Below are 13590 nucleotides of genomic sequence, written 5' to 3' on the forward strand. Positions count from 1 at the left end.
CAGACACATCAAGGTACTGCCCCTTTAAACCTCCTCCCTACAGACACATCAAGGTACTGCCCCTTTAAACCTCCTCCCTACAGACACCTCAAGGTACCGCCCCTTTAAACCTTCTCCATGCATAATTCACGCAAAACTTTGAATTGCATCCGCTTACCTCAAGTGCTTATTCTTCTCAGGTGAACCGACCAATTGGCAAGGTCCAGATCATCACGGCGGACCTATCGGAGGTGCCGCGCTGTAACTGCAAGGCGTCTGATGAGAGCCCGTGTGGCATGGACTCCGAGTGTATCAACCGCATGTTGATGTATGAGTGCAACCCTCAGGTGTGTCTGGCAGGGGAGAGGTGTCTGAACCAGAGTTACACCAAGAGACAGTACACCCAGGTGGAGATCTTCAGGACCTTGTCACGAGGCTGGGGGCTACGGGGCGTCTCCGACATCAAGAAGGTACAGACTAGGGCATCAAACTACAACACAAAACAGCTCCCGTTGTGTTTGTTTTGTTTAGAGAACCTTGTCCCACTACAGTTGTGCACGGCTGCCTACATAATTGCCCCCTTGTGGGATAAATAAAGTATTTTCAATTCAATTCCAAGGCCCTTTTTACCTGATTATCCTTTGTTTGTGTCTGTTATAAGAGGTGGACATACAGTAGTATATTTAGCCTCCATACCGCTGTGTCTGGTGTAAAAGGGGTTGTGTATCAGCTGGATTATAACCTGAGTCTGTGCTCTTCTCCCTCTCTCAGGGTGCATTTGTGAATGAGTACGTGGGGGAGGTGATAGACGAGGAGGAGTGCAGAGCCAGGATCAAACATGCTCAAGAGAACGACATCTGTAACTTCTACATGCTTACTCTGGACAAGGACCGGATCATAGACGCTGGACCCAAGGGGAACCAGGCGAGGTTCATGAATCACTGCTGCCAGCCCAACTGTGAGACCCAGAAGTGGACGGTAAACGGAGACACCAGGGTGGGGCTCTTTGCCCTGGAGGACATCCCCGAAGGTCAGAAGAAGTACCAACAAACCTACTGGAGCCGGGTTCCATTTCTGTAACTAATTCCTGGAGCCTAGTCCCATTTCTGTAACTAACTCCTGGAGCCTAGTCCCATTTCTGTAACTAACTCCTGGAGCCTAGTCCCATTTCTGTAACTACCTCCTGGAGCCTAGTCCCATTTCTGTAACTAACTCCTGGAGCCTAGTCCCATTTCTGTAACTAACTCCTGGAGCCTAGTCCCATTTCTGTAACTAACTCCTGGAGCCTAGTCCCATTTCTGTGACTAATTCCTGGAGCCGTCCCACGCCTCCGGGCCAGTCCCTTTCTGTAACTACCCGGAGCCGTCCCCTGCCCCGAGCCTGGTTCCATTTCCATTCTTCAGGCACAAGGGCTTGTGACCAAAATTATCTTTGTAATTTGTAAAGCTACCTGTACAGTACCTGGCAGTGTATTTTTATTTCTGAGCAGGTGTGGAGCTGACCTTCAACTACAACCTGGAGTGTCTTGGTAACGGGAAGACAGTGTGTAAATGTGGAGCGCCCAACTGCTCTGGGTTCCTGGGGGTCCGACCAAAGGTAAGGCTCTGAGACTAACAAATGTCAACATACAAAACATTTGAATTTATCTAAAGGAATCTACAGTAAGTGTTTTTAGTTGTTTACTGTGTGATGATGAGTTATACTATAAAAAGGACAGGTAGACTGGGGAATATAACAGTCTAAAGGTAGACTGGGGAATATAGCAGTCTAAAGGTAGACTGGGGAATATAGCAGTCTAAAGGTAGACTGGGGAATATAGCAGTCTAAAGGTAGACTGGGGAATATAGCAGTCTAAAGGTAGACTGGGGAATATAGCAGTCTAAAGTAATGACCTGTGTGTACGTGTGTCTGTCTCCCAGAACCAGCCGTCTAAAGCACGGGAAAGAAGGGAACTAAAGGAAGGCAAGAAGAAGGTTCTGGTGAAGAGGAAGCCTCAGCTGGAGGTGACGAAGGAGAGGGAAGACGGGTGTTTCAGCTGTGGGGACGGAGGACAGATTGTGTCCTGTAAGAAGCCAGGATGTCCCAAGGTCTACCACGCAGACTGTCTCAACCTGGCCAAGAGACCTGCAGGTGAGTGAAGGGGCGAGAAACCACCTCCCCATGGAAGCTCGTTGACACAAAATGGCTGTTATATTGTGTGTGATTTTGTATGGGACTTGCCTAAGAGGTTGTAGTCTGCAGATTTTTGTGTCATTAGAACTCATCAGCAAGGGATTTGGACATGGGGGGTGTGTGTAACTTCCCACTGGGCACTCCACATCATTTCAATGTGGATAATTACGTAATATTTGGTTGAGACGTAGATCAATGAGATTAAAACCTATATTCACCACTCAAAAATACAGCCAAAATGTAGTTGAATTTCCAATGTGTTCATCACTATGCTTTCAACCATCTCAACACACAAACAGCTTTATATGATTACATAAGAATAAATATGTAGTTACACTATTCTCAAAACGTGGCCATAAATGCTTTACTCATTTTAAGGTAGAATTTTTACATTAGTTTGTAAGATAGCCATAAAGATATTTTCTGGTACTTTTGTATACTTTTTAGTCAGTAGTTCTGAAGTGCAGCATACCATTGTTCTCTCGCTCTACTGTGTGTGCGCGTCTTGCTAGCTGTCACTCAAATGGTGAGGGGCTGGAGCTAATTGGCTGAAACTCAAATTGCTAGGGTGCTGGTCCACATGAGGGGAAATGTAGGGGAAATTTCAGAAAACAGTCGCATTCAAACTAGGGATTTCGTGGCTAATTCACATATAGTCTGTTAACTTGTTGAGAAGTTAATAGTGTCGTGACGTTGTATTAGTTAATGTGACGACTGCTGCTCATCGAATGATTAACGGTTTATAATTGAGTGATTAAATGAATTAAGCAATGAATCAAGCCATTATTAACTCATCAACCTGGGGCACCATGGGAACAGTATTTTGATTGAGTTTCTATTTCCCAAATTATCTCAAAGGATATCAGAATATCGATTTTACAACAGTCGCTAAATTAATCAATTTCCTCTACAGTCTCATTCTGAACGTCGCATAATCCGGGAATCTGCACGGAAGAGTTTACCACACCAATCTTAGTTGATTATTTATTTACTAGCAAGCTAAAATGATGATAAAAATACACATACACAAAACACAGTCTAGCTATTGATTAGGACTTAGTATAACGGGCCAACACACTATGGCGCGTGTTACCCAAAATGGGGATTTAAAAAGAGAGAGAAACAAAGGAAGTACACGAGAGAAATATACATTTGGGTTCATGTATCAGCTATGCTTATTTAAACCTAGCCTTGCCCCGAACTGCCGCTCTTATGGGTCAGAATATAATGATGTAATTACGTGTTGGAGGTCTCAGGTGGGAAGCTCCGCGTGGGTCGTTTAGGCTTCTCAATGACGCACTTCTCCGGCGCAACTCTCTGGTTGTCCTCACGATGTCAGTGTCCTTCTTGGCTAAGTGGTCTGATCCCTCGCCCTTGATCTGAAAGGGGTCTTCTGAGGACAGACAGCTCTGTAGCTCAGAGCTCACAGCTTCGGACTCGAACGGTGTAGATACCCCGATTTAATGGAGAGTGGAGACTGGGTGGTTCGGCTTGAATTCACCCGCTTAGACACAGCTACTCGTCCGTAGCTCGTGTAGAAAAGATTTCTTTGTCTTCAACCTTGTGTTTCGTTTTGGGGTTCGTTGACTTTGTTAGACCTTCGCTGCAGCTTGGGGTCAATTAGTCTGATATGTTAATTCTTCACTCTCCTGTCTTATACCCTTGGGTCAGAAGTGGGCGTAACCGCCTTTAGGGCAATTCTCTGGGCGGACCAAGTTAAGGGGCAAGGCCTAGATTTGACTAAAATCCTATTTTAGACACTACCTTCACATCTCATCTTTACCAAAACATTCTCTTTGATTTGGATATTTTCCACACAACGTACAATGTATAAACATCAGGCATATACTGGGAAAACTCTTAAAGGTACAATGTTTTCATAATAACGTCATCTCTTAACCTTTAATAACAATTCAAAAGTTACATACATTTTCATATTCCACCTCTCGTCATGACCACCATTGTGGCTGACGGAAACCATTGTTCCAAAGTCCCTTTATTGCATGTTTAATGTTCTGAGGCCAGTTCTCCATAGTGAGAGGACAAAGGAATTTCTCAGTGGCCTAAGGTTTATTATGGGCGTGAGGTGTCATAAAACCCCCCACATCTTCAGACCCCTAGATCTCTCCTCCTCTGTTGGGGGTTTGGGAGATAATCTGTAGGGTGGTGGTCTCCTGTACCCTGACCTGATCAGGACAGTCATGACAATAGGCTATTTATTGTATTTTAAAAGTGATATTGAAATGTGTTGAGTTGTCAACACAACCAAATATCAACATTTTGAAGGAGATGTCTCTTCTGCTTGGATAGTTCCATCTGTACCACTGACTTAGTCTGGCCTTTAATTCTTTCAACTTTGATTTTTGGTTGAGATGGAGATGTGAATTTAACATATCAATTGTTAATTTGTAGACCAACTGGAATTAAAGCCAGACTGTCAGTGACACAGATGGAATTATACAAGCAGAAGATGCATCTCCTTTAAATGTTCATATTTAGTTGCTTTGACAGCCAAACACAATTCAATATCATTAAATATGAAATCAACCAGAGCTTGAAACCCTAGACCTATTGTGTTGTCTATTTGTAGTTGATTTAGTACATCGGAGAAGGAAAGAAGTCATATTAGTAGTTTTTGCTTTTTGTTCAATTCTCAAAGCTGGCGTTTCCTGAAGGACTGTAAGGATCTAGGAATGTGTCTGATGATCTCTGTTGTAACACTGATTCTGTGTCTATTCTAAGGCCGTTGGGAGTGCCCCTGGCACCAGTGTGACGTCTGCGGTCATGAAGCGGCCTCCTTCTGTGAGATGTGTCCCAGCTCCTTCTGCACGCAGCACCGTGAGGGCTTGCTCTTCATCTCTAAGGTAGACGGACGGCTCGCCTGCAACGATCACGACCCCTGTGGCCCCGAGCCCCTGGAACCAGGGGAGATCAGGGAGTATGTACCTCCTGGGGGCATGCCTCTCCCCCACCTCCTCACCCACCCCCTGGGTCTGGTCCCACCCAGGCCTGGTTCCACCACTGCTGGTTCTATCCCCTCCACAGTTTCCCCAGACCTGACCCAGGACTCGCTACTGCCCCCTACAGGGAGCTTGTTCCTCAACACCTCCCAGAACTCCAATACCTCCTCCTACGGACCCCCTAGCAGTCCCAACATGTCTGATAGTCAAATACTGCATTTCTCCCTTCCTTCTCCCCCCTCCTCCTACAAGGATGTGAAAGAGGAGGAGGAGGATAGAGAGCTGGAAGATGGACAGGTGCGTGGATTAGAAGAGGATGAAGAAGAGGAGGAGGAAGGAGAGGACGAGGAGGAAGGAGAGGCGATGGAGGTAGTTGAGGAGGAAGATGAGCAGTATGAGGGCAGACTAGGAGAGGAGGAAGGGGGAGATGTGTATGACACCTGGGGGGACTACATGGAGGAGGAGCCAGACGATGAGGGGGAGGTAGAGGAGGAGTGGGGGAGGGTGGAGGATGAAGAGAAATGAACTCTGTTTACATCCCTCCCCCTTATCTTCCATTCCGTCTTCCATTCCGTCTTCCATCTCTACGAAAATACTTTTTCTCTAGCTCTCATCTCTCTAGTGACATTCTGATGGACTGACAATGAGAGATTGTCCTGGTGGTGCCAAGCGAAATACGAATCTGCCTTTGTATTCGCACTGCATTGCCTTTCTATGCCCAGCATAGCATAGCATAGCACAGTGTGGGATATAAACTGGTGCTAAGGGGCTGGGGGGACTGCTCTGGTCAGCCTCTGGTCCATATGTTGATATGTTATTAGTATCTGCTCTGGTCAGCCTCTGGTCCATCTGTTGATATGTTATTAGTATCTGCTCTGGTCAGCCTCTGGTCCATCTGTTGATATGTTATTAGTATCTGCTCTGGTCAGCCTCTGGTCCATCTGTTGATATGTTATTAGTATCTGCTCTGGTCAGCCTCTGGTCCATCTGTTGATATGTTATTAGTATCTGCTCTGGTCAGCCTCTGGTCCATCTGTTGATATGTTATTAGTATCTGCTCTGGTCAGCCTCTGGTCCATCTGTTGATATGTTATTAGTATCTGCTCTGGTCAGCCTCTGGTCCATCTGTTGATATGTTATTAGTATCTGCTCTGGTCAGCCTCTGGTCCATCTGTTGATATGTTATTAGTGACTGGTGCTGTTTTTCTTCTCTCAAAAGTTAGTTTTTTTACAATTGGAAAACAGAAAAGAATGGGCAGCCTCACTCAGCCACACCCTGACTATACCGGACATGTTGCATGTGTGACCATTGCAAAATAAATGTACAAATTCAATCATTTCATCCACACTGCTTGCACGCGCCAACTAACGTCTTCGATGCCATCCGCTGAAATAGAACTTGGTTCTATTTGAGACACGCTGTAAATCTCACATCTCCCGTCTCCTTATTGGTTTACATGAAGATACAACCCCACATGTTTGCTTGAAAGGAGAAACCTGGAGATATTAATTAAAGTTAACTTACTAGGTTTCCCTTTTTATTTGTGGATTATACGCCGGAATGGAGATGCACACAATTGTTGTATGACCTCGGTCAAAGTTCTCCCAAGGACAACCTAAGAATGGGAACACATATACATGAGAAGGTAAAATAACAACCCACTGTTCATCTCCCAGGACAAACTAGCTAACAACAGCTATCCAACTTATTGTCCATGAATGTTTCATGTGTATTTTGACCTGTCCCCAAATGAATATAGTTGGATCACAGTTGGTTTTGTTATTTTAACCTGCATGTCACTCGTCTGGTTCGAGTAGACAAAATCAACACTCCCACGATGGCGCACGCACGTGCGGGGCCGGTGTAGACATGATGTTTGAGTTAGAAGCTCGACCAGTCTGGTGGTTTATTTCTTTACTATCAAATGAGGAGAGACAAACTTATCACACCAGTCAGAGTTATACTTAATCTACATCTTTAATAATAAGAGCTTTGCAATAGCACTGACTTTCAACGATTCCCTATTTCTAATGAACCATTGAGAGCACAATGGCTACTGAGATCTTTTATAGCAAAGATACACCCCTTTCAACCTACATGATGAACAACAGATACATAGAATGGGTCACAAGGTTAAGATTTGTATGAAAGATATCTATAATACATAGCAGACAGCATCTGCTGTGTCAACAGTTTTCATTGTATAGACCAGTGTCTGGTCCTCCTACTCCAAACTGGAATCGTCCCCCCCGGTACGGTATAGAACAGAAACATTACCTCATGTTCTCTGGAATGCTCTTTAGGTTTTATCACCCAAAGACATCGTAAATCTCCTCTGTCAGTGCTATCTCATAGAGGCCCATCGTCAGTAGAACACACACACAATAGCTAACAGAATACTCTATTCTGTCGAATAAAACAACCATTATAATGCAATACAAGCATTATAACAATCTTGCAATTTCCCTGACACCAGTTATCAAGAATAATGAACGATATGCTCTCAATGATCACTGATTATAAAACAGCATAACCAACTTCTGGTTTGGATATATAACATTGTTACAAATCAACACAATCTTGAAATCTGAAGTGCATCTCTTGTAAACGGTAAAGAAAACACTTTTTGTCTACAGCGAAAGATTATGATGATAAGACTCTCAATCCATACTTAAGATCCCAGATTGTTCATTATGTTAAGATGGTTATGGCTGGACAAACAGAAACATTCCAAGAATTCAGAACATCACTCCTGTTAGTTGTGCGCACATCAATGTTTTGACCTCACTTTATGGCTTACGTTACCGTTCCATCCACAGAATTAGAACAAATTCAAGTTCTGATTCCATCACCATGCTCCATCATCATAGGTCATTCAATGATCACATCTGGCAGGAAAATGTGTTGTCTGTTTGGGAGATGATGTGAAAGTTTATATTATGAGTGAACGTGGTGTATGTTTGAGTGCACGCACCTGTCTGCTGTTATAGAATCAAGCGATACTTGTCATGTATTGTCTCATGGCCTAAAGAACAGTGTTTTAGAGTTTTATAAAGTAGCGTTTTATACCTCTGAATTGACTGTTGTGGTGCTGTAAACATTTTAACACAAACCCCTTAGTATAGACTCTGCATGGTCTCGCTGGAAGGCTGGTGGCTTGCATCACTAAAATACATGGTTTATCATCTCTGGTTAACTGAAGAGCCAAGCAGAATGTCTCATGTTTTCTGTCATAACTTAATGTTGATTCATCGGGCAGCTTTTCCAACAGGATGGTTTATCATCACAATGAAGCTGTGAAGCGTTCTGAAACGTCTCTACATTCTAGAAAGGTTGTTCCCAGACCTTCAGATCATACATTTTGTGTAATGTTCTGCTGTTTAAGTTCGGCATTCGAACATGTAGCAGCACACTTCCAACGCACAAAACACACGGGTCCAGTTGGTTTGGTTGCTGGTTATGGTTAAATTCCATGAAATAACAATCCTTCGCATGAGTCTCATCTAATGATTTTTAAATGAAATTAGAACATTTTCATGAATTTTACAATTGGTTAAATTGATGTTTAGAATTAGAATGTCAACATGAGAATCACTGGACAATTGGCCTTACAATCCGGAATATTCAGCCTTTTAAAACAATCAATTGGGTCCAACACATATCAACTAAATGAGAAAATGATGTACTGAATTCCCAAACAGAAGCACTACCATGTTTACATGGCATGCCTAATAATGTGTCAACAAATATTTCTGTCTCACTCTTGACTTGACATCCAGGCAGTGAAATATATGTATGTTTTGGTTGGCTAGTTTTGTATGTATCAAACCTATATTATTATATTTTTCTTACTTTGTTTTTTTCTTTGTGTTTTGTGATGATGATGTTTGCCAACAGGTCTACTTCAACGAGTTCTCTGGCCCCTCCTGTTTTTTTTTTTTTTTTTAATGAGAGATGAAACACAGAAATAGATTATCTGAAGAAACAGGGGATATGTTTATTGCTGCCATGTTGAGAAGACTCATGAACTGAACTGTACTCCCTTGTGTATAATAAATATTATAAGTAAAGTTTCACAATAGAACATTTTAGTTTTTGTCATTTTTTTCAATGACTCACTTTTCCTTCCCTTTTGAAAAAAGAAAAGCAGATAAGCTAAAAATATTTGCTGATTTACATATTTTAAAATTATTAAATTAATCATTATTAAAAGGACAAATGTGTCATTATAAACTTTCCACTCAGCGGCGAACACTTCATACAACTCTGGCTCAGCGCAACCGCAACGGTTTGGAGAAGTCATATGCAAAGAGTATGGATATGCTGACAAGACACATTGTCACGTCCTGACCAGTAAAAGGGGTTGTTTGTTATTGTAGTGTGGTCAAGGCGTGGCAGGGGGTGTTTTGTTTAGTGTGTTTCGGGGTTTTTGGTTTATGTTCTATGTTTTCTATTTCTATGTGGGTTTTCTAGTTTTTCTATATCTATGTTAGTTTTGGGAACGACCTCCAATTAGAGGCAGCTGGTTGTTGTTGCTTCTAATTGGAGGCCATATTTAAGTGGGTTAATTTTCTCTTGTGTTTGTGGGTGGTTGTTTCCGTGTATAGTCTGAGCACCTTACAGGACTGTTTCGTCGTTTGTTTTGTTTTTTTCTTCAATAAAAGGAAGATGAGCATTCACATACCCGCTGCGTTTTGGTCTACATACAACGACGTTTGTGACAGAACCACCCACCAACGAAGGACCAAGCAGCGGAGGAAGGAGCAGCAGGAAGAGTATAGGGAGTCATGGACCTGGGTGGAGATCCTGGATGGGGCAGGACCATGGCACCAGGTTGGGGAGTACCGGCGCCCGAAGGAGGAGCTGGAGGCAGCAAAGGCTGAGCGTCGGAGGTACGAGGCACTATATCCTCCATTTCAGGAGGTGAGGAGGCAGCCCCAAAAACATTTTTTGGGGGGGCACACGGGGAGTTGGAGTAAGTCAGGCAATAGGCCTGAACCAACTCCTCGTGCTTATTATGGGGAGCGTTTGGTGGTGAGAGCACCGTGCTATGCGGAAGTGCGCACGGTCTCGCCCATCCGCACACACAGTCCGGTACGGGTGATACCAGCCCCCCGCAAGTGCCGTGCTAGAGTGGGCATCCAGCCAGGGAGAAGTTTGCCTGCTCAATACATCTGGCCACCAGTGCGTCTCCTAGGCCCAGGCTACTCTGCGCCTGCTCTACGCACGGCAGCCATCATGCCTCAGCACAGCCCAGTTCGCCCTGTGCCAGAACTCCGCCCGTGCCGGGCTACAGTAACAATCCAGCCAGGACGGGTTGTGCAGGCTGTGCGCTCCAGACCTCCAGTGCGTAGTCAAGGCCCAGTGTATCCAGTTCCTGCTCCTCGCACTAGCCTTGTGGTGCGTGACACTAGTCTGGCGCCTCCAAAGCCAGCCCCACGCACCAGGCCTTTAGTGCACCTGCCCAGTCCAGTACGTCCTGTTCCTGCTCCTCGCACTAGCCCTGTGGTGCGTGTCACTAGTCTGGCGCCTCCAAAGCCAGCCCCACGCATCAGGCCTTCAGTGCGCAGTCCCCGTCCAGAGCTTCCTTCCGGCGACAGTGCCCCGTCCGGAGCTTGCTTCCGGCGACAGTGCCCCGTCCGGAGCTTCCTTCCGGCGACAGTGCCCCGTCCGGAGCTTCCTTCCGGCGACAGTGCCCCGTCCGGAGCTTGCTTCCGGCGACAGTGCCCCGTCCGGAGCTTGCTTCCGGCGACAGTGCCCCGTCCGGAGCTTGCTTCCGGCGACAGTGCCCCGTCCGGAGCTTGCTTCCGGCGAGTGACGGCCCACAGTCCGGAGCCTGCAGAGACGCGCCTCAGCCATGAGCCTTTAGCAGTGGTCTACAGCCATGAGCCTTCAAGGGGGGTGGGCAGGTTAGGATGGGGACTAAAGCCGGAGCCTGAGCCACCTCCGTAGTTGGAGGATTGGGGAGGGGGGGGGGGGGGTGTAGCACAGGAGCCGTCGGTGACGGTAGCCACCCTCCCTTTATTTTTTTTATTTTTTTGTGGGGTTTTGTGTTTCGGTGCACTTTTTTGGGGGGGGTAGTGTCACGTCCTGACCAGTAAAAGGGGTTGTTTGTTATTGTAGTGTGGTCAGGGCGTGGCAGGGGGTGTTTTGTTTAGTGTGTTTCGGGGTTTTTGGTTTATGTTCTATGTTTTCTATTTCTATGTGTGTTTTCTAGTTTTTCTATATCTGTTAGTTTTGGGAACGACCTCCAATTAGAGGTCAACCACAATTGGTTGTTGTTGCTTCTAATTGGAGACCATATTTAAGTGGGTTAATTTTCTCTTGTGTTTGTGGGTGGTTGTTTCCGTGTATAGTCTGAGCACCTTACAGGACTGTTTCGTCGTTTGTTTTGTTTTTTTCTTCAATAAAAGGAAGATGAGCATTCACATACCCGCTGTGTTTTGGTCTACATACAACAACGTTTGTGACACACATGTCTCTCCGCCCTAACAATTGGAGTCGTTGTCCACAAAGCGACACGACGTGCTGTCTCCTTTTTTTAATGAATATTCGATGAGGGTTGTTGACGTCAACCACCTGTATTCAATGGCGACAGACGCTATCCTACGAGCCTCATGACCTGAATATGCATAGCCATCGAGACAACGCCGATATAAAGTGTTTTTTTTCTCAAAGTTGCCGGGATGTCACGTGTCCTACTTATATCAATACACTCGTAAGAACTTAAACGTTACGAAACTTCTATTCGATCAAATAAACCTCACGAAGCAAATAATCCATATTTTTTTGTTGTTGACCAAATTCTACCTCCGTACAAAAAACCCTTGCATGGTGGGCGAAAAAACGCCACCTGATGGAGGGAGACCGATTTTGCGCCAATTTGGGACTCTCTCTTCCTCTTCCTGTCTTGTTTTGATATGACGTCACTTCCTGGTTTGTGAAATAGGAACATTCATGTTGGAAACACAAGTCGATAGCTAGGAATCTTATCTAGGTCTTTAATTTTGGTGATCCTGTCAAGGTAAGCAAAACATGCATTTTATCTAGAGTGAGTTGTACGGTCTAGTTTTGTCGTCATACCTTCGTCGCCAAAGTTAGCTAACCAGCCAACCTTTGTTTTTGTCAATAACTTCAAGCCAGCTAGCTCCACCATCAACCACATATCCCTACAAGAATATGTAGCACTTTATGAAATCCACGTATTCGTTTAATGGTAGCTAGGTGACTCATCCAGCTATGTGGGTTTAGAGCTTGAGGTAGTCACCTCATACACGTACTTGGGAGTATGGCAAGACGGTGCACTGTCCTTATCTCAGCACATATCAAAGCTGCAGGCTGAAGTTAAATCTAGACTTGGTTTTCTCTATTTCTATTGACTTGGCCAAAGCTTTTGATACGGTAGACCATTCCATTCTTGTGGGCTGACTAGGGAGTATTGGTGTCTCTGAGGGGTCTTTGGCCTGGTTTGCTAACTACCTCTTCCAAACAGTGCAGTGTATAAAGTCAGAAAATCTGCTGTCTCAGTCACTGCCTGACACCAAGGGAGTACCCCAAGGCTCAATCCTAGGCCCCACGCTCTTCTCAATTTACATCAACAATATAGCTCAGACAGTAGGAAGCTCTCTCATCCATTCATATGCAGATGATACAGTCGTATACTCAGCTGGCCCCTCTGCTAATTTTGTGTTAAATGCTCTACAACAAAGCTTTCTTAGTGTCCAACAAGCTTTCTCTACCCTTAACCTTGTTCTGTACACCTCCAAAACAAAGGTCATGTGGTTTGGTTAGAAGAATGCCCCTCTCTCCACAGGTGTGATTACTACCTCTGAGGGTTCAGAGCTTGAGGTAATCACCTCATACAAGTACTTGGGAGTATGACTAGACTGTACACTGTCCTTCTCTCAGCACATAGCACAGCTGCAGGCTAAAGTAAAATCTAGACTTGGTTTCCTCTATTGTAATCGCTCCTCTTTCACATCAGCTGCCAACTAACCCTGATTCAGATGAGCATCCTACTCATGCTAGATTACAGAGACGTAATTTATAGATCGGCAGGTAAGGTTGCTCTCGAGCTGCTAGTCATCCAGTCATACATGTTACCTGCGTATCAGAGAAGACATCGCTAAGCTGAGTCCAATCATACATGTTACCTGCGTATCAGAGAAGACATCGCTAAGCTGAGTCCAGTCATACATGTTACAGTTGAAGTTGGAAGTTTATATACACCTTAGCCAAATACATTTCAACTCAGTTTTTCACAATTCCTGACATTTAATCCTAGTAAAAATTCCCTGTGTTAGGTCAGTTAGGATCAGTTGCAAACCGTAGTCTGGCTTTTTTATGGCGGTTTTGGAGCAGTGGCTGCTTCCTGGCTGAGCGGCCTTTCAGGTTATGTCGATATAGGACTCGTTTTACTGTGGATATAGATACTTTTGTACCTGTTTCCTCCAGCATCTATACAAGGTCCTTTGCTGT

General features: G+C 44.7%; 1 protein-coding gene across 3 annotated transcripts in view; it reads left to right on the forward strand.

The window, feature by feature from the left end:
• The window catches only part of LOC106612244 (histone-lysine N-methyltransferase, H3 lysine-36 specific), a 49097-nt gene extending 39901 nt beyond the window's left edge, over positions 1 to 9196 (forward strand). For all 3 annotated transcript variants that reach the window (XM_045724219.2, XM_045724218.2, XM_045724220.2), the window contains exons 21-25: positions 180 to 449; positions 751 to 1009; positions 1469 to 1575; positions 1899 to 2109; positions 4894 to 9196. In XM_045724219.2, the coding sequence (XP_045580175.2) occupies positions 180 to 449; positions 751 to 1009; positions 1469 to 1575; positions 1899 to 2109; positions 4894 to 5636 (1590 nt within the window). In that variant the 3' untranslated portion in view covers positions 5637 to 9196. The remainder of the gene's footprint in view (positions 1 to 179; positions 450 to 750; positions 1010 to 1468; positions 1576 to 1898; positions 2110 to 4893) is intronic.
• Positions 9197 to 13590: the final 4394 nt, after the last annotated feature.

Source organism: Salmo salar, chromosome 09 (genome assembly GCF_965601325.2).
Source record: "Salmo salar chromosome 09, fSalSal1, whole genome shotgun sequence".
NCBI lineage: Eukaryota > Metazoa > Chordata > Actinopteri > Salmoniformes > Salmonidae > Salmo > Salmo salar.